Source organism: Oryx dammah, unplaced genomic scaffold (genome assembly GCF_014754425.2).
Source record: "Oryx dammah isolate SB20612 unplaced genomic scaffold, SCBI_Odam_1.1 HiC_scaffold_29, whole genome shotgun sequence".
Lineage (NCBI taxonomy): Eukaryota > Metazoa > Chordata > Mammalia > Artiodactyla > Bovidae > Oryx > Oryx dammah.
In genome coordinates this window covers 105,999,123-106,019,438 of record NW_024070213.1, presented here as the reverse complement: position 1 = coordinate 106,019,438, position 20,316 = coordinate 105,999,123, and the positions used below count along the sequence as shown (strand labels likewise).

Sequence of the window (20,316 nt, the reverse complement as noted above, 5' to 3'; positions counted from 1 at the left end):
CTAGGTGATAAGGACCTCCTGGATTTTATTTTTTGTTTTATTGAGTCAGATATTAAACATTTTAAATGTTTAATTTTTGTTTACTTTTTTCCTTTTTACCCTCAGGAAATTCTCTAATAGCTTTTAAGTACTCTAATTATAGTATAATAATGTTCATTTACCATGTTTTATTTATAACTGCTCAAGAAAATGCATGAGAGCAGTGGCATCCTATTCATACACAACCAAACATTATGTCTAAATGGATACAAATATATTATTTTGTTATTATAAAAATAACAACACTGTCAAGGTTATAATGCTAATATATAATGAAAATACTTAAAAGGTCAAAATAATAGGTTGAAAAAGTGTTGAAAATAACAGCAATACAGAAATAACCAAAGTTCTCTTGGCTTGAATGCTAAGTAAATTATACCCTTGTGGGCCAATATTCTTACTACAGCTTTGATGACAAGTAGATTATCAATATACATAGCATAAATTACACATGCAGAAACTAAGCCAAATACAATATCATTTTTAATTACTCTAATCAGATGGATGGTTCTCGGATTTTAGAGGGGAGGGCATACCTCACAGCCTGTGGGATTTCGGTTCCCTGACTAAGGATCAAAACTGTTCCTTTTAGTGGACATGTGGAATCTTAACCACTGGACCACCAAGGAAGTTCGGTTCCTAGATTTCTAAAATAGGGAGATCATAACTTGGTCATAGATCAAAATGTAGCTCAGTATATTGGGTTAGTTTATCTTAGTACATTGGCTAAAATGTTGTGCTGTATCTAGCTGGGATCCACTTTGATTAGTTGGTCTTTATTTGGATTTTCCTTCTGGAAATAAGCAAGGAATAGGATACTCAATGGTTGAAGGAGGTATTTCCTTTTATTTTTTTTTCATCATTCCTCTTTTATATAGATTTTATTGCCTGGAAGTTTCATAATTGTAAAGACTTTGGATATAGGAAATACTGCCTCATAAATAGCCTTTTGTTCCAATTTTCAGTTGCAAAATTAAAGAAAAAGATACCTAAACTGATATACATAGTAGAAATTTTATGAAGATAAAATCTAAAAATCATTTACTTACAGGGTAGTCTTCCCCTTGGGGTGAGAATATTATATATATATATATATATATATATATACACACACACACACACATACACATACATATATGCACACATATGCACATTTATATATATTAATTCTAATGCCATTTTTGGCCACAATATACATTATTGCCACATAACTTTTAAAAAGATTTATTTAACAATCATTTAGAAACTGAGTTAAACTTCATTGTTCATATATTATACACACGTATACAGATGCAGGCATTGTGACACTTTTTATAGAGGTTTCATAGCCTTCTGACCAGAAATACTATATACACTTAATATTCATATTCTTCTGTCCTAGTATTAATTTCTCCTCCATTTATTATACTTGTACTAGATTTTTGCAGTATATCATCTATTATTTGATCTATCTGTGTTTTAATCTCCATCTCCAAACTTTTATTTTTAATTTAAATTTTATTGTTTTAATATAGTTCTAATATTCATGACAAAACATAGATTTTCCCCTCATAAAGAGTTCAGAATATTACAATCTTCATTATCGTTGTCCTTTCAACATATTTCCCAGGTAATATCAGAAAATATATTGAAATATATTTCCCTCCTAACCACTGAAAACAACAAAGATAAAATAGTATATGCTTTTGACTTAGCAAATTTGAAGAAAAATTCAGCTCCTCTTTACTAGCTGTGTTGAACAGGACATTTATCCATACTCTCAGCATTTCAATTACTTATGGTCAAGATAATGCCCTTAGACTACTATCATGAGAATAAAGTGTTATCATGTTATCATGAGAATAAAGTGACTAAACATCATAACAGTCAGCAGTCACTCTACCTACATTATTTTAGGCAAGGGGTATTTTAATTTTTCTTTCATATGTTAAGAGTACTTTATAATTTAGATTTCTGACTTTTAATCGCAAATGAAGATACATGAAATAAAAAATTAAAGGATGAAGGGTGAAACTATTGACATGGAATTATAAAGCTCAGGAAATTGCTGCTATTGTTTTAGAATTTAAGTTCTTTTAGAATTATAATTTTATATTATAAAATTATAACATTCTATGTTGGTTATTGAAGCAATTATAATAAATAATTTTGAAACTTACTGTGTTAAAAAAAAAAACCCAGTCTCAATGTACTTCATCAATATATCATCAGTAAAAATGAACTTAATGGTTTAAATTATTCAGATTTCTGATGCAGTGTTTAGATTTCTGCTCTTCCTTCCATTTACTAATTATGTGAACCTTGGGAAATTATAGCTGTGTAGGCTTCATTTCCTTATTTTATAGTTGGGTTAATATTTGTACTTATCACATAGGTTTTTATTAGGCTTTGTTTCCTCCTTTCATAGTTGGATTAATATTTGTACTTATCATATAGGCTTATTAAGAAAAAAAGAAAAATGATAAAACACACAGAAAGCTTTTAGATGAGAAGAAATATCCAATAAATTTTAGCTAACGCATGAGTAATTCTAATGGAAGCAAAGGTTCCCTGGACACATCATACCAGGGTCATGACTCCCATCCGATCCATTTCCCTGGCAGGACTTCGAGGTGTGAGCTTTGGTGTTGAGTGTCCACTAGGGGGAGACGAGCTGGCCAGCGAAGAAGCTGTGACCGAGGCAGTGATGGAGGTACCTGGGTGGACCCTTGCTAAATTCAGGCCTTCCAGACTCACACTAGCCACTCTGTTCTCAATTTCTTCAGCACGTAACTCTGTGGATTCTTTTTCTTCTTGAATTAGTCTGAAAGATAATAGTTTAATTTTGATACATTACATGTTGTTATAAAGTTATTAATATTTGGAATTCATCAAATGAATAAATGAATAAATAACTGTGAATATTTTTATATCAAATCTAACATTTTTCTTTTTTTCCCTAGACAATATAACTTTCAATAAATTCCAGAGACTTCTTGGTTGAGAACTAGAAAATCTTGCTTTCCAAATGACATATAATCCCTTGGGTTTACAGTTTGATACCCTTTCTATACTGCTGCTGCTGCAAAGTTGCTTCTGCAGTGTCCAACTCTGTGTGACACCATAGACGGCAGCCCACCAGGCTCCCCATCCCTGGGATTCTCCAGACAAGAACACTGGAGTGGGTTGCCATTTCCTTCTCCAATGCATGAAAGTGAAAAGTGAAAGTGAAGTCGCTCAGTCGTGTCTGATTCTTCACCACCCCATGGACTGCAGCCCACCAGGCTCCTCTGCCCATGGGATTTTCCAGGCAAGAGTACTGGACTGGGTTGCCATGGCCTTCTCCGTTTTCTATACTACTACCTGTTAAAACTCTTTTAAAACTTTGAGTGTCTAGTTAATTACTGCCTCTAATCTTAATCTTACATTTGTACTTAGGAACTAATATGTGAGACTTTTAAGAACTCAACTCTCAACAAGGATATTGACTCCTACCTCCTATCCAATGAAAAAGCATGATTGATAGACTCCTCAAAAAATGGTCATTCATAATTATAATTTGACCAAATAAAACCCTGACTTAGCCAACTTGCTTTTACATAAGCACTAAGCAATTTAAATAATGTATACACACTAGATAGTTAAATGTTTTAAGAAAAACTGTTGCTGTAAATGTTTTTGAGAAGACAAATCACTATTACTCTTTTTCTTTAATCAGGGAGAAACTTCAAGAATATACATAAATTATTTATTACAAAGACACAAAGAATAAAGAATTTTAGCGGAGTTGCGGCAAAGATCCTATTTAAGCTGAATCATACACAATTTGCATATTGTTATAATAAAACTGTGTACGCATATAGTTTATTTGAAAGATGGGGGTTAGAAACATCTCTCCTGAGATCAGTTCAGTTCAGTTGCTCAGTCGTTTCCAACTCTTTGTGACCCCATGAATTGCAGCACACCCGGCCTCCCTGTCCATCACCAACTCCCGGAGTTCACCCAAACTCATGTGCATTGAGTCGGCGATGCCATCCAGCCATCTCATCCCCTGTCGTCCCCTTCTCCTCCTGCCTTCGATCTTTCCCAGCATCAGGGTCTTTTCCAATGAGTCAACTCTTTGCATGAGGTGGCCAAAGTATTGAGTTTCAGCGTTAGCATCAGTCCTTCCAAAGGACACCCAGGACTGGTCTCTTTAGGATGGACTGGTTGGATCTCCTTGCAGTCCAAGGGACTCTCAAGAGTCTTCTCCAACACCACAGTTCAAAAACATCAATTCTTCGGTGCTCAGCTTTCTTCACAGTCCAACTCTCACACCCATACATGACCACTGGAAAAATCATAGCCTTGACTGCTGCTGCTGCTGCTAAGTCACTTCAATCGTGTCGGACTCTGTGTGACCCCATAGACGGCAACCCACCAGGCTCCTCCGTCCCTGGGATTCTCCAGGCAAGAACGCTGGAGTGGGTTGCCATTTCCTTCTCCAATGCATGAAAGTGAAAAGTGAAAGTGAAGTCACTCAGTCCTGTCTGACTCTTTGCTAGACGGACATTTTTTGGCAAAGTAATGTCTCTGCTTTTTAATATGCTATCTAGGTTGGTCATAACTTTCCTTCCAAGGAGTAAGTGTCTTTTAATTTCATGGCTGCAATCACCATCTGTAGAGATTTTGGAGCCAAAAAAAAAAAGTCTGACACTGTTTCCCCATCTATTTCCCATGAAGTGATGGGACTGGATGCCATGACCTTGGTTTTCTGAATGTTGAGCTTTAGGCCAACTTTTTCACTCTTCTCTTTCACTTTCATCAAGAGGCTTTTAAGTTCCTCTTCACTTTCTGCCATAAGGGTGGTGTCATCTGCATACCTGACGTTATTGATATTTCTCCCAGCAATCTTGATTCCAGCTTGTGCTTCTTCCAGCCCAGCGTTTCTCATGATGTACTCTGAATAGAAGTTAAATAAGCAGGGTGACAATATACAGCCTTGACGTACCCCTTCTCCTATTTGGAACCAGTCTGTTGTTCCATGTCCAGTTCTAACTATTGCTTCCTGACCTGCATATAGGTTTCTCAAGAGGCAGGTCAGGTGGTCTGGTATTCTCATCTCTTTCAGAATTTTCCACAGTTTATTGTGATCCACACAGTCAAAAGCTTTGGCATAGTCAATAAAGCAGAAATAGATGTTTTTCTGGAACTCTCTTGCTTTTTCCATGATCCAGCGGATGTTGGCAATTTGATCCATCCTGAGATATCTTCCTCTTAACTATAAATGGATTATTGTGATTTCCAATGATATATAATCTTTAATTTCAAGGTAATGATCACCACAAAGTTTTCTTTTTACATATTTACTTTGGAAAAGTTTGGCAATTTCTTACAAAACTAAACATACTCTTAATATATAATTCAGTATTTGTGTTCCTTGATATTTACCCAAAGAATATGAAACCTGAGGTTCACACAAAAACCTGCACATAGACATTTAGAACAGTTTTATCCATAATTGTCCAAACTTGGAAACAACTAAGATATCCTTCAGTAGGTGAATGGATACATAAACTGGTACATTTATACAATGGAATAACTTTCAGTGCTAAAATGAAATGAGCTATCAAGCCATGAAGAGACATGGAGGAACAATAAATGCATATGACTAAATGAAATAAACCAATCTGAAGAGGCTACATATTGTATGAGTCCAAATATATGACACTCTGGAAAAGGCAACCATGGATACAAAAAAAAAAAAAAAAAGATTAGTGATTTCCAGGGGTTGGCAGGGGGAGAGGGATGAACAGACAGAGCACGATGAGTTTTTAGGACAGTAAAAATATTCTGTCTGTATGATATCATCTTATTGGGTATACATCATCATACATTTTCCAGACAACCAAGAGTGAACCAAAATGTGGAAATACTGTTTGATTCCTCTGATATGAGGTATTTAGAATAGTCAAGTTCATAGTATCAGAAAGTACATTGGTACATGCCAGGAACCTGGAGGTGGGGGTAGGATGGGGAGGGTGAATGGGGAGTTAGTGTTTAATGGGGACAGAGTTTCAGTCCAGGAAGGTAAAAATTCAGAAAATGGGTGACATTAAGTGTTGCAAAACAATGTGAATGCACTTTGTGTTACTGAACTATACAGAAAAACATGGTTAAAACAGTTGTTCAATTGCTTAGTCATGCCTAACTCTTTGAGATCCCATGGACTGAAACACACCAGGCTTCACTGTCCTTCTCCATCTCTTGCAGTTTGCTCAAACTCATGTTCATTGAGTCAGTGATGCCTTCCAACCATCTCAGCCTCTGTCATCCCCTTCTCCTCTTGCCTTCAATCTTTTTCAGTATGAGGGTCTTTTCTAATGAGTTGGTTCTTCATATCAGCTTGCTGAAGTATGGGAGCTTCAGCTCCAGCATCTGTCCCTACAATGAATATTCAGGACTGATTTTCTTTAGGATTGACTAGTTTGATCTGCTTGCGATCCAAGGGACTCTCAACAGTCTTCTCCAACTCCACAGTTCAAAAGCATCAATTCTTAGGTGCTCAGCCTTCTTTATGGTCCAACTCTCACACTCATAGATGACTACTGGAAAAACCATAGCTTTGATTATACAGACCTTTGTTGGCAAAGTAATATCTCTGCTTTTTAATATGCTTGTCTAGGTTGGTCATAACTTTTCTTCCATGGAGCAAGTGTCTTTCAATTTAATGGCTGCAGTCACCATCTTTAGTGATTTTGGAACCCAAGAAAATAAAGTCAGCCACTGTTTCCACTGTTTCCCCATCTATTTGCCATGAAGTGATGGAACCAGATGTCATGATCTTTGTTTTTTGAATATTGAGTTTTAAGTCAGCTTTTTTACTCCTCTTTCACCTTCATCAAGAGACTCTATAGTTTCTCTTTGCTTTCTGACATAAGGATGGTGTCATCTCATCTGCATATCTGAGAGTATTGATATTTCTCCTGGAAACCTTGATTCCAGCTTGTGCTTCATCCAGCCCAGCATTTCACACAATATACTCTGCATAGAAGTTAAATAAGCATGGTGACAATATACAGCCTTGACGTACTCCTTTCCCAATTTGGAACCAATCCATTGTTCCATGTCTGATTCTACCTGCTGCTTCTTGACCTGCATACAGATTTCTCAGGAGGCAGATTAGGTGATCTGGTATTCCCATCTCTTTCAGAAGTTTGCATAGTTTATGGAGATCCACACAGTCAAAATCTTTGGCATAGTCAATAAAGCAGAAGTAGATGTTTTTCTGGAACTCTCTTGCTTTTTCAATGATCCAATGGATTTAGCAATTTGATCTCTGGTTCCTCTGCCTTTTCTAAATCCAGTTTGAACATCTGGAAGTTCTCAGTTCACATGCTGTTCTAGCCCAGTTTGAAGGATTTTGAGCATTGCCTTGCTAGCATGTGAAATGAGTGTAATTGTGTGGTAGTTTCAACATTCTTTGGCATTCCCTTTCTTTGGGATTGGAATGAAAATTGACCTTTTCCAGTCCTGTGGCCACTGCTGAGTTTTCTGAATTTGCTGGTATATTGAGTGCAGCACTTTAAAGCATTATCTCTTAGGATTTGAAATAGATCAGCTGGAATTCCATCACTTCTACTAGCTTTGCTCATAGTGACCTTTCCTAAGGCCCACTTGACTTCATAGTCCAGGATGTCTGGCTCTAGGTAACTGATACACCATCATGGTTATTTGGGTCATTAAGATCTTTTTTGTATAGATCTTCTGTGTATTCTTGCCACCTCTTCTTAACATCTCCTGTTTCTCGTAGATCCATACCATTTCTGTCCTTTATTGTGCCAATTTTTGCATGAAATGGTTAAAATAGTATGTTCTACATTATGTGACTTTTACTGCAATAGTGTTAGTCGCTCAGTCATGTCCAACTCTTTGTGACCCCCATGGACTGTAGCCTGCCAGGCTCCTCTGTCCATGGAATTTCTCAGGCAAGAATACTGGAGTGGGTAGCCGTTCTCTTCTTCGGGGGATCTTCCCAATTTACAGATCAAATCCAGGTCTCCTGGATTGCAGGAAGGTCCTTTACTGTCTGAGCCACCAGGGAAGCCCCTTTACCACAATAAAATGACGTTTAAAAAAAGGGTGAACCATAATGTACATTATGGATTTGAAAAATATGCTGCATCAATGTCAGCTCATCAGTTGTAATGAAAACTACTCTTATTAAGGATGTTGACCATGGGGAAGGATATGTATGTTTGAGGCCAGGAGGTATATGGGAACTCACTCTGCTTTTCTCTCAATTTTGCTCTGAATCTTAGACTTCTCTAAGAAACAACATTATTGAAAATACTAATATCAGTTCAGTTCAGTTGCTCAGTCGTGTCCGACTCTTTGCGACCCCATGAATCGCAGCACGCCAGGCCTCCCTGTCCATCACCATCTCCCGGAGTTCACTCAGACTCACATCCATCGAGTCAGTGATGCCATCCAGCCATCTCATCCTCTGTCGTCCCCTTCTCCGCCTGCCCCCAATCCCTCTCAGCATCAGAGTCTTTTCCAACGAGTCAACTCTTCGCATGAGGTGGCCAGAGTACTGGAGTTTCAGCTTTAGCATCATTCCTTCCAAAGAAATCCCAGGGCTGATCTCCTTCAGAATGGACTGGTTGGATCTCTTTGCAGTCCAAGGGACTCTCAAGAGTCTTCTCCAACACCACAGTTCAAAAGCATCAATTCTTCAGCGCTCAGCTTTCTTCACAGTCCAACTCTCACATCCATACATGACCACTGGAAAAACCATAGCCTTGACTAGATGGACCTTAGTCGGCAAAGTAATGTCTCTGCTTTTGAATATGCTATCTAGGTTGGTCATAACTTTTCTTCCAAGGAGTAAGCATCTTTTAATTTCTTGGCTGCAATCACCATCTGCAGTGATTTTGGAGCCCCCCAAAATGAAGTCTGACACTGTTTCCACTGTTTCCCCATCTATTTCCCATGAAGTGATGGGACCGGATGCCATGATCTTCGTTTTCTGAATGTTGAGCTTTAAGCCAACTTTTTCACTCTCCTCTTTCACTTTCATCAAGAGGCTTTTTAGTTCCTCTTCATTTTCTGCCATAAGGGTGGTGTCATCTGTATATCTGAGGTTATTGACATTTCTCCCAGCAATATAATTACTCCTAATTATAATATTTCATTTACAGAAAGAATATGAATTCTGTTACTCTGAAGTTTACATTCATGGTGCCTTTTAACTTCACCCAAAGATCAGAATTCCAAAGCAAGTTTTAATAAAGTAACATAGTACAACATTAATAATGTTTAAACACATTCCAATGGAAAAATTGCCTCCTCTTCAAAAAAAAAAAGAAATTTTGCACTTTAAAATTATTGACCATACATGACTCCAGAAAAACCTGGTGAGAGGTGATATGGTTTTGCTAAATTAAAAAATACAGTTTTAAATTCTGCTACTGCTAAGTCGCTTCAGTCTGTGCAACCCCATAGACAGCAGCCCATGAGGCTCCGCCATCCCTGGGATTCTTCAGGCAAGAACACTGGAGTGGGTTGCCATTTAAACTCTAGGCATTCTATTAATTGTAAAGGAAAATCAAATTAGAGGAACTAGCCTAGTGGGCTGCCGTCTATGGGGTCACACAGAGTCGGACACGACTGAAGCGACTTAGCAGCAGCAGCAGCACAGCAACAGCAGCAGTTGAGTAAGAGATAGATTGAAGCTAAAGATCCAGTGCTACTCAGATATTCAATTCATTTGGAAAATTCATCGAAGATGACTGCAAGGAGATCCAACCAATCCATTCTAAAGGAAATCAGTCCTGGTTGTTCTTTGGAAGGAATGATGCTAAAGCTGAAACTCCAGTACTTTGGGCACCTCATGCAAAGAGTTGACTCATTGGAAAAGACTTTGATGCTGGGAGGGATTGGGGGCAGGAGGAGAAGGGGACGACAGAGGATGAGATGGCTGGATGGCATCACTGACTCGAGGGACGTGAGTTTGACTGAACTCTGGGAGTTGGTGATGGACAGGGAGGCCTGGTGTGCTGCAATTCATGGGGTCGCAAAGAGTCAGGCATGACTGAGCGACTGAACTGAACTGAACTGAATATCATTAATCTGCATTTTTCACATATGTTTCTTATAAAAGCTGTCCTAACTTTATCCTGAGAAACTGAAACTGCACATTATAATTCGGTAGGTGCAGGGTGAGGTCTGAGTATCTGGATGCCAGTGCTTCTGATTTGATGATCACAATTTTAGAATCAAGGTCTTCCAATCCCTTGAGACCATCAGAAATCATTGAACTCACCTGATTTCCTTGTTGATCGCATCCAGTTGTTCCTGAAGCATCATGGCCAGTGTCTGGGCATCAGAATGACCGCTTGGAGAGAGAAGATCCATTGAGCTGAAAATTGTTTCTCTATCGTCATCATCAATGTCAGACATCTCTGTGTCACTTTCAAAAGGGTGGCTGCTTAGCACTCCAATTTGTTGAGTTCTATTCCACTCATGATCTCCAAGAGATTTCACCTGGAAGGTAAAGGAAAAATTACAGTATGTTTCATCTTGCTCATTTTCAAAGCACTATTTTGAAAATAAAACCAAAACCACACATGCTTTTATAGCTACCTTGGCAAAAGCAGAATTGATTATAAATATTTTATTTATCATGTTAATAAAATAGTTCCTTGATACTTAAGTCATGGAAGGTACTAATTTCAGCATAAATATCAATATTTTAATAGGAATAAAAATGTCAAACTTCTGCATGATTTTTAGTTCAACCTCAATTCAAGGTAGTACTTATTTTAAAGCATCTATGTTTCCAATGTTTTCACTTTTTGTAAATGTAACAATCTCTATTCACTTGTACTTAAGCATTTCCATTTCTTATACTATTAATAATTAGACTGAGGGTGGAAATATTACCACACAATAAATTACACAGGAATTCTTTCTCCTGTATTCTAACAAAATATTAATAAAAACATTGCAAAGATTTAATTTAATCTCCACTGCTCTGGTTGCTTAAATGCCTCATTGATTTTTTTAAGCCCAAGGCACATCAATTTACATGACTATGTTTTTAAAATTAATACAATAAGTCCTCCATATGAGTAACAGTCTTAAGTAACCAAGAGACCAGTGCTTTTCAGGCTATGACCTGAAGGCAGGAGATGGCTGAAAGAAAGAGAGCAGTCCTAGATTTCCTGCTATTTACAAGTGGGTTTTCATTTTTGTGATGATGTAAAATGATTCGGGGGGTGGGGTGGGGGGGGAGGACTACAAAAGTGATATTGCCCCAAAGCCCATTTTTGGCCACATGGCATAATTTGAAATCACTCAAACACAGACACAAGTTTAGACTCTTATCACTCGGCTGACTATGTAAGGTAGGACACTTAAAATTCCTGAGCTTCAATGTTTTTCATACATGAAATTTGTATAAAATAGTACTCAATTTATAAGGTTACATGAATAAATACTTGACACAGGCTTAGTTCAACTTTTGGTAGCTAGTAGGTGTTTTATGCGGAGAAGGCAATGGTAACCCACTCCAGTACTCCTGCCTGGAAAATCCCACGGACAGAGGAGCCTGGTAGGCTGCAGTCCATGGGGTCTCAAAGAGTTGGACACAACTGAGCAACTTCCCTTTCACTTTTCACTTTCATGCACTGCAGAAGGAAATGGCAACCCACTCCAGTGTTCTTGCCTGGAGAATCCCAGGGACGGCGGAGCCTGATGGGCTGCCGTCTATGGGGCTGCACAGAGTCGGACAGGACTGAAGTGACTCAGCAGCAGCATCAGCAGGTGTTTTATGTTGGACTTCCCAGGTGGCGCTAGTGGTAAAGAACCTGCCTGTCAATGCAGGAGATATGAGAGATGCGAGTTCGATCCCTGGGTCGAGAAGATCCCCCTGGAGAAGGGGATTCTTGCCTGGAGAGTCCCACGAACAGAAGAGCCTGGTGGGCTATCGTCCATAGGGTCATAAAGAGTCAGACATGACTAAAGTAACTTAGCACATGCAGAGGGATTTTATGTTAGCTATAGTTAAAAAAAAAAAATGTCATGTATCACACCTGAAACTAATAAAAATGAATGCTTTCAGTATAAAAATACTATCCAAAATGGAAGAATGTATTTACTTAAACCATCAAAGACTTGAAATCAAAAGTTTAACCTTGGTCTCATCTCTCCTCACACCCATGCGGCCTCTCCTTGGTCTTCTTATTACTTTAGTTGTTCTGTAATCAGACTGGCTGTCCACTAGGGATCCAACAGAATACCGCAGCTCGGCTGAGGTGTCTAGATGAGTTCTGGAAATAAGGAAAACTTATCAGCAAATCACCATCTACCACTTAATTGGCAACAAAAGTCAAACCCTCAAGGGGGAAGAAAATATGTTATAAATCTTAGAGGTCTCTTCAGAGGCTTATGTCATAAAGTCCAGTCTCAGGTCCATTCCGAAGATCAGGTTCATTTTAGAATATTAAAAAGCCGTTCTGTTCATTCATTATCATTTTCAAACTCCCTAGTCAATTGAAATGTTAAGATTGACAACCAAAATCCATTGGCTTACATTCTGACAACTCTGTTTTATTTTGAGCTATTTAGCGGATAATCCAATACATTTTATTTATCACTGTGTTTGTTTTAAATATTCTTCATTAACCTAAGAGAAAAATGAGTAAACTTTTTGAGTCACAGCATTATCTATTTTCCACTGTTTTATTTTTCAATATAGGAAATTAACAAAATACTTAAAATCAGATTGACCTAAGGTTAATTTTTTTTTTTTGAAAATAAAATAGGATAGTCCACCAGAACAGTTTTTCAGGTTAGGATAAGATATTGTTCCAAAAATGTTAAGGAAGAATCTTTTAATAAGCACATTCAATTCCGAAATCTGCTTAGAGATAAAACACTTTGAAAATTCTAACTGGAAAATATCATCAGACTAGTTTCAATAAACATGAAAATAAAGTACATTGTAATTGAAGTGCACTAAATGTTTCTCCAAGTATATTATTTATATATGGATTTATGTAAAATTGTTTACAGCTACAGTAATGATGATAATAACAAATGCAACATGCTGTCATAGAAAATGATCCATCATCGGTAGGAAATATTCTTAAAGCTGTTTTCTCTTGAACTTGGGGCTTCTGTTGATCTACTATGCTCTTACCCTCAGTTCTCTTTGCGGACAAAAACAAACATCTCCAAATACTTGGCAAGACTATAAAAGGTTCGGTGAGTCCTGGGTTTTTGAAGAAGTAGAAGACACTGACTTAATTGATGCAGGTTCTTGTTTAGCCCAATTGGATGTTAAAACAGATGAAGTAAGGAATCATCCTCCAAATAGATGAAGGCTATTGTTTTTATAGCAGCAAACTTGAGGCTTAATCAGGCAAAATGGCTTTATTGTGAATCAGTTATATATTAAAAACTAGCCAATCAGGCCATAGCCATTAAATGGCACAACTGTCAGTCTTTATTTATAGCAGAGGATATAAGTTTTATCAAGACAAAGATCAGATTTTAGTCACCGTTGTGTGTTCAAGGAGATATTTCTAGAATATAATAAGAATTTCATGAATATCTGGTAAGACAAGAAATGAATGCAATTGATTATACTAATAATATAGTTCAAACTGTCCAGGTCAGCATATTCCCTGTCTAAGGACATTTATTAGTCTGTGACTGCTTAGAGTAATGTCTCTTTGGGCACTAGAGTTTCTAAAATTATAACATCATGCTAGGAGTATTGTTTTCTTGTTGTTTTATCTCTCAATTCCAGGTCATCAATAAAAACATTAAACAAGCACAGATCTGATACCATTGATGTCCTCCTCAAAACTCTTCATTGTTCTTACAAGGCCCTCTACCTGGGCTTCTACTTCCCAGTTTCATTTCCATTTACTCTCAAACTCATACTTTCTTTTGCTTCAAGCCTGTGAACATGTTATTTTTTCTATCTCTTCACACATTTATGTGATTACTATTTCTTAAGTTTCCATTTAAGCTGAGGCTTAAAAGTCTCAACGTCATATACTACTCTAGCTCCTGGCATTCCCTGTATGAATGTGAATTCCCTGTGTGAATGTGAATGTGTTAGTCGCTCAGTTGTGTCCAGCTCACAGAGAGTTCATGGACTGTAGCCTGCCACGTTCCTCTATTCGTGAAATCTTCCAGGTAAGAATACTGGGGTGGGTAGCCATTCCCTTCTCCAGGGGATTTTCCTGACCAGGTCTCCTGCATTGCAGGCAGACTATTGTCTGAGCCAACAGGGAAGCCCCGTAATCCTCAAATTCGTATTTGTGCATTTTCCATCTGGAACATGTATTCTTCACTGCCATCACCACTATATCTCCAATGTCCCAACATCTCACAAGTAGAAAGCACTTAAGTTATCTTGAAAGAACAAAAGACCTGAAGCAACACTAATTGTAGGAAAGCATTGCTTACACCTTATTTGAAGCAGTTGCTCCTCACCTCTCTCCTTTTATTTAACTCTGATCTGTCAGAGGCAGTATTTCCATATATTTCAATTTAAAAATTATTTTTGGTGTACAATATATTGAAAGGCATTTGCAGATGTAAGTTACAACACAGTCCCTGGTTCCCTTAAACAAGGAACCATGTGGTTTCTCCTCCAGGATCTCCTGGGACTTGAATACAGTCTCATAAAGGAACTTGCACAGACAAGTAGGTATGAATTTTCTTGGAGAAAACCTGTTGCTCACTCTTCTGCTTCCTGGAATGTCCTTCATTGTCCTCTGCAATTATCCAGATCCTAACCTTTCTCCAGAGATGAGCCAAATGAGGCCTTTTCCAGTCACTTTGGAACTCATTTTTCTTTCTTATCATCATCGTCACCATATATATCACTGAATTAATAACTTCAGTTCAGATATATAAATCATAATAAAACATTAGAAAAATGAACATTATTTTCAAAACAATATATTAGTAGAGGATATTAGTCACTGTCTCACTTACTCTAGCTCATCTCTTCCTACTTCCCCACTTGTAAGATCAAAAACTAGTAGATGAAATTCTCATGTACTTTGGTTTCTTTATTTCTTTTTCAATTGTGTGCCCTCAGAATATGATTGTTCAAGAAATAATTTGTTTAATAAAGTTTCAGTTGTCTCTTATTATGAATTAGCTGTCTTAATAATTCCTATAATACTTTATATTTGTGAGTTGATTTACTGTTTACAAAACACCCTTTTCTCACTTGTCTCATCTGCAAAGTAAACTTGTCATAAAATGTTATTTTGTATGTAATTAATTTAAATTTATTAAGGAAACAAGAGTTTTCCAAAATCAAACAGTTATTTTGTTATTATATGCCTAAGACCTAGGAATGTCAACTTAGTTATTTTTAGTCTAGTGTTTCCACTACAACCTGTTGTACCCACAATGGCACCCACTCCAGTACTCTTGCCTGGAAAATCCCATGGATGGAGGAGCCTGGTAGGCTGCAGTCCATGGGGTCGCTAAGATTTGGACACGACTGAGAGACTTCACTTTGACTTTTCACTTTCATGCATTGGAGAAGGAAATGGCAACCCACTCCAGTGTTCTTGCCTGGAGAATCCCAGGGGGGGGAGCCTGGTGGGCTGCTGTCTATGGGGTCGCACAGAGTTGGAGATGACTGATGCGACTTAGCAGCAACAGCAGCAGCATGTAGTTTCCAGGCTTCCCTGATGATTCTTCATTGTCAATAAATGTCACATTGTTAGGCTGCCATGATGACTCACTACAGTGATGAACTTTTAGATAGCACTTTTACAACTCTATTTCTGAGACTGAAGGTAAAAAAGACAATGAAATGGCCATTTGGTCCTAATAAAATATACATCTGTTGATTGAATAATGCTAGTTCTGTGTATTTACTCTGTTGGCATTTTCTTTCATCTTTACCATTATCATCATCATCATCATCACCATGTATATCACTGAATCAGTAACAAGTTCAGATACACAAATCATAATAAAACATTAGAAGAATAAACATTATTTTCAAAATCAAAGATCTACATATCTAAAAGTTCCTTGGCTGTATTTACACCTGTAGAACTGTGTTTCTTATATTAAATTGAATTCAAAATTCTGAATTTTGTTTTTATTAATACTCACATTGAAGAGAATATAAGTACTTTTAGGATTTTTTTTAATTTGGATTTTTCACTTGAATGCTTGAAAAATGCTTTACTAGATATGCATTTCTTCAACAATATCTATTGAGAGTCTAATATATATATATATTTTGGGGGGGGGGTGCTGAAATTATAGTACTCAAAACAGGCAAAAAACTCCAACCCTTATGGAGCTAACATTCTTAGGATAAGCTTAAAACCAAAAAAAAATGCACTTTTATAATAGAAGTCTGTGGTGGTCAAAAGTTTCAAATAGCTGATACTGTGTTGTTTAACAAATAAATGCTTGTTATCAACTTAGATATGTATCTATCTACATAGTAAATAAACATCTCTTTGCTTTTTTTTTTTTAAAGATGAGGTATTGACTCAAAGCAGCTGAGTACTAATAAATTTACTTGAAAAATTTTTAATGTATTTCTCTTCCCCTCTTTTGCCTCGACAAAACAGATCATTACCAGTGATGAGTAAATATAAGTAATCATAACCGAGGATGCTTCTTCAGTAACAGGAAACACTAAAAACATTTCTGCATGTAGAGAAAATGACCGATGCCTCTTCCTAGAAAAACATGTAATCTCTGTATCTATAGCTCCACTTCTTAATGTATGGTTTATAATATAGAAGAAGACATATATTTCTATATATATTAAATGAAAAATACAAAAGGTAAAGATTTACATTTTATTGCATGTTTGAGGAAAGAATTACTAAATTAGAGAATTATTTTGGAGCATAGAAACTATAAATCAGTAAGGAATCAAAATAGGGCAATGCCTGCTGCCCAACAGAAGGTACTTAGTTATTTCATTTGAGGAGATACAAAACCCATAAGAAAATTCACATTGATTTTTGGTGAACTATAGATAAGCTTTTAATTTAATGTTACCTTGATATTGTGGGTTCAATTAAAGAGCCAGTTCTCATTTTCAACTGGTCAAGTTCAGATCTCAGCTTTTCAATTTCTTCTGCTAACCTTTCCTAAAAATCAAAGAAGTGTTACTAAGATGATAGGCATATACCAATAATACCAACATTCAGTTATGATAAACCAGCTACTAAGTTTAATAACTTTCTAAAATGGAAAAATAATCAATATATTTTTACTAAGTATGGTTAGATATGACAGCAAAAAATGCCTGACTTTCCCCTTGAGATGAAAATGTGACAGCAGAAATTAATACAATTTTACCCACATTCCCTAGTACTCACTAATCCTAAATCTTTCTAAACATATGGGGATTTTTGAGTAGAGAAGTGACCTGATGATTTTGATGGCTCTGAGGTGAACTGATGAATGGGACTGAAAGGCAGGGAAGAAATAAATTATTACTGCTCTTCCAAAAACAGGCAAGAGGATTATGGCTTGGATGACCATGGTGTCAGAAGAGAACGGCAAGGATATTGGATGCATTCTGAAGATAGAACTGAGAAAATTTGCTATTGAACTGGCTAAGGAGTGTGGATAAAGACAGAGGTCAAGAATAGCTCCAAGACTTTTAACCTGAATAATTAGGGGGAAGAAGTTGTGGTCTACTGACATGACTGCTGGGTGTTGATTAGGTTAGTTGGTAGTGGTATTTTAGGAATTGAGGGGATTACTTGTTAAGATTGAGATGGCCATAAGTCCAAATAGAGATAGTGTGTTGGCTCGTGAATAAATGAACTCCTTCAGGAAAGAGGACCCACTGGGTGATCTAAATTTGTAAGTACTCAATTTACAAATGGTATTTAAAATCCATGAACTCACCAAGGACTGAACATACAGAAGATATCCAAGGATGGTCCTAGGAACTTTAGAGATCAAGATCATGAAGAAAATAAGTTGAGTATATGAAGGATTTTACTCATGATTGACTTTGCTGCCGCCGCCAAGTCGCGTCAGTCGTGTCCGACTCTGTGTGACCCCACAGACGGCAGCCCACCAGGCTCCTCTGTCTGTGGGGTTCTCCAGGCAAGAAGACTGGAGTGGGTTGCCACTTTCTTCTCCAATGCAGGAAAGTGAAAAGTGAAAGTGAAGTCGCTCAGTCATGTCCGACTCTCAGCAACCCCATAGATTGCAGCCCACCAGGCTCCCCTGTCCATGGGCTTTTCCAAGCAAAAGAGTACTGGAGTGGGGTGCCATCGCCTTCTCCATAATGGACTTTGAGTTATAGATAATTGAGTGGACATTTGAGAAGTTATAGGAGACGTGGTTAGATTAGGAAATGTGTTCAGCTGTATGGAATGCCATTCAGAATTGACGTCTGACCTGGGATTTGCTTCCTCTAGATACTGGCATGAACAGGGATGTAAAGCATGGAATGATTTGTATTGCTGATTGCCTGGGGAGACTGTTGGAGTTATAAGGTTCAGGTAGGTGGTTGGGGAGTGGGTTCTGGGGATCTTGCCAGAACACACAGAGCTTTGAATGACATAACATTCCATAATAGGATCGAGTCCAGACTTCACAACCTGGTAACACTCTAGTCCTTTAAACACATACCAGTAACAGCAAACTTCTGGTGATTCAGCAAATCAACCATCTTTGTTTTTTCTCCATGCTATAGGTATGTCCTCTTCCCTACCCTTCTCTGTTGGTTAACATCATATGTGCCTTCAAGAGCTTGATGAAATGTCATCTTTCATGTAGACATTCTGAACTACTCCAGAAAGAATTAGATGCTATTTTCTAGGCACCATATTGAATTGTTCTAATACACCTGTCATTCAGGGGATAAGAGTATGTACATACTGACTGTGGGACAAAATAGCTATTTTTAAATTAATATCATAATATGTAGCATTCAATATGGTTAGATGTACAATTGTTCCTTCTCTTTATTCTCTCATCTTTTCCAATACCTTCCAAATGTCATATGTTGTCAGATCTTCCGTCCCTTCCTTCCCCATCTCCTTTTCTCCCTCTCTCCCTTTATTCCTTTCTTCCATCTCTTTCTTCCTTCCCTCTATTACTCCCTTTTTCCCTCCCTCTCACCCGTCTCTATTTCCATTTCTTTCATCTTTTGTTGAGCATGCATTTAATAAGTCACTTATTAAGACAATGATTTGGTATCATTTCATTTACCCATGCTGAACAAAATAAGACAAAATTGCTAACAAGAATGTTACATGCTAAGGAAGGAGGAAAATACGTTATCAATTACAGCTTTTAACATTTCATAATCTGGTCCTTATCTGTCTGGTCTATCATGTATTCTACAATAAGAATAACTGATTCCAGTAAAACTGTAAAGCCCATTATATTTAAGATCTCACACCTAACTACTCATCCTCTCCCCACTCTAAGCACCTGCAATCAGGGCACAGGTACTGTATATGAAAGATTTGCTCCACAGTCCTATCTTTCCTTAAAGTTTTCTGAAGTCTTCTTTAGAGCATCAGTGTATGGCGATCTCTCTTACCTGAAGTTCTTATTGTCTATTTCCCTCATTTGGCACTTGGCATCTGCTACTCTACAATTCACTGCTTTGTGCTTTTTCTCCTGAGAATTTTTCAGATACTTTACAACTAAGATTGTGTTCGCAAAGATGTAACTTATCACAACTGTTATGCACAATAGTTATTTAATACATTTCAGCTAAAATAATCTCAAACTAGACACAAATCAGTGCATACAGTTTTATATAAAGTTCAAAAAAGTCAAAATAATTTTTCTTTTCCTGTTAGCAGTCAAGATAGTGATTATCCTTTAGGATAAAAGTAGCGATTATAGGCTAACAATGGGGGGCTTCCAGGATGTTGATTTTTAGTGTGTTGGCTTGTAAAAATTTATCAGGCTCTCTTTCTATATGTATACTTTTCTGTATGTATTATATAAAATTTAAACTATTTTAAAATATAACATCCTAAAATTATTATCAAATTTATTTTACAAAAAAAAAAAAATTCACCATTGTGAAATAGAAAAGTGGACAAAATATAAGGTCCCATAATACCTTATCATGTAAAGATTCTTCCAGATTCTTTCTGAAAGTTTCTGATTCTTGAATTAAAACATTCTACAGAAAAGGAAAGAAGAACAGATAATTAATAAACTAAAGAGAAAATCACAACATGTAGATTAATTTTATATGACTCAAGAATTTTCTTTGATTCCTTCCTTGGCACCATTTACTTTTTTGGTTTCCAT

At 37.0% G+C, this 20,316-nt stretch overlaps 1 protein-coding gene across 4 annotated transcripts in view; it reads right to left on the bottom strand.

Annotated features, from left to right (window-relative positions):
* The window catches only part of PPFIA2 (PTPRF interacting protein alpha 2), a 501,565-nt gene that overhangs the window by 86,533 nt on the left and 394,716 nt on the right, over window positions 1-20,316 (bottom strand). For all 4 annotated transcript variants that reach the window (XM_040234485.1, XM_040234487.1, XM_040234486.1 and 1 more), the window contains exons 13-17: window positions 20,123-20,185; window positions 17,074-17,165; window positions 12,197-12,332; window positions 10,325-10,545; window positions 2,605-2,842 (exon numbers count right to left, since the gene is read on the bottom strand). In XM_040234485.1, coding sequence (XP_040090419.1) covers window positions 2,605-2,842; window positions 10,325-10,545; window positions 12,197-12,332; window positions 17,074-17,165; window positions 20,123-20,185 — 750 coding nt within the window. The remainder of the gene's footprint in view (window positions 1-2,604; window positions 2,843-10,324; window positions 10,546-12,196; window positions 12,333-17,073; window positions 17,166-20,122; window positions 20,186-20,316) is intronic.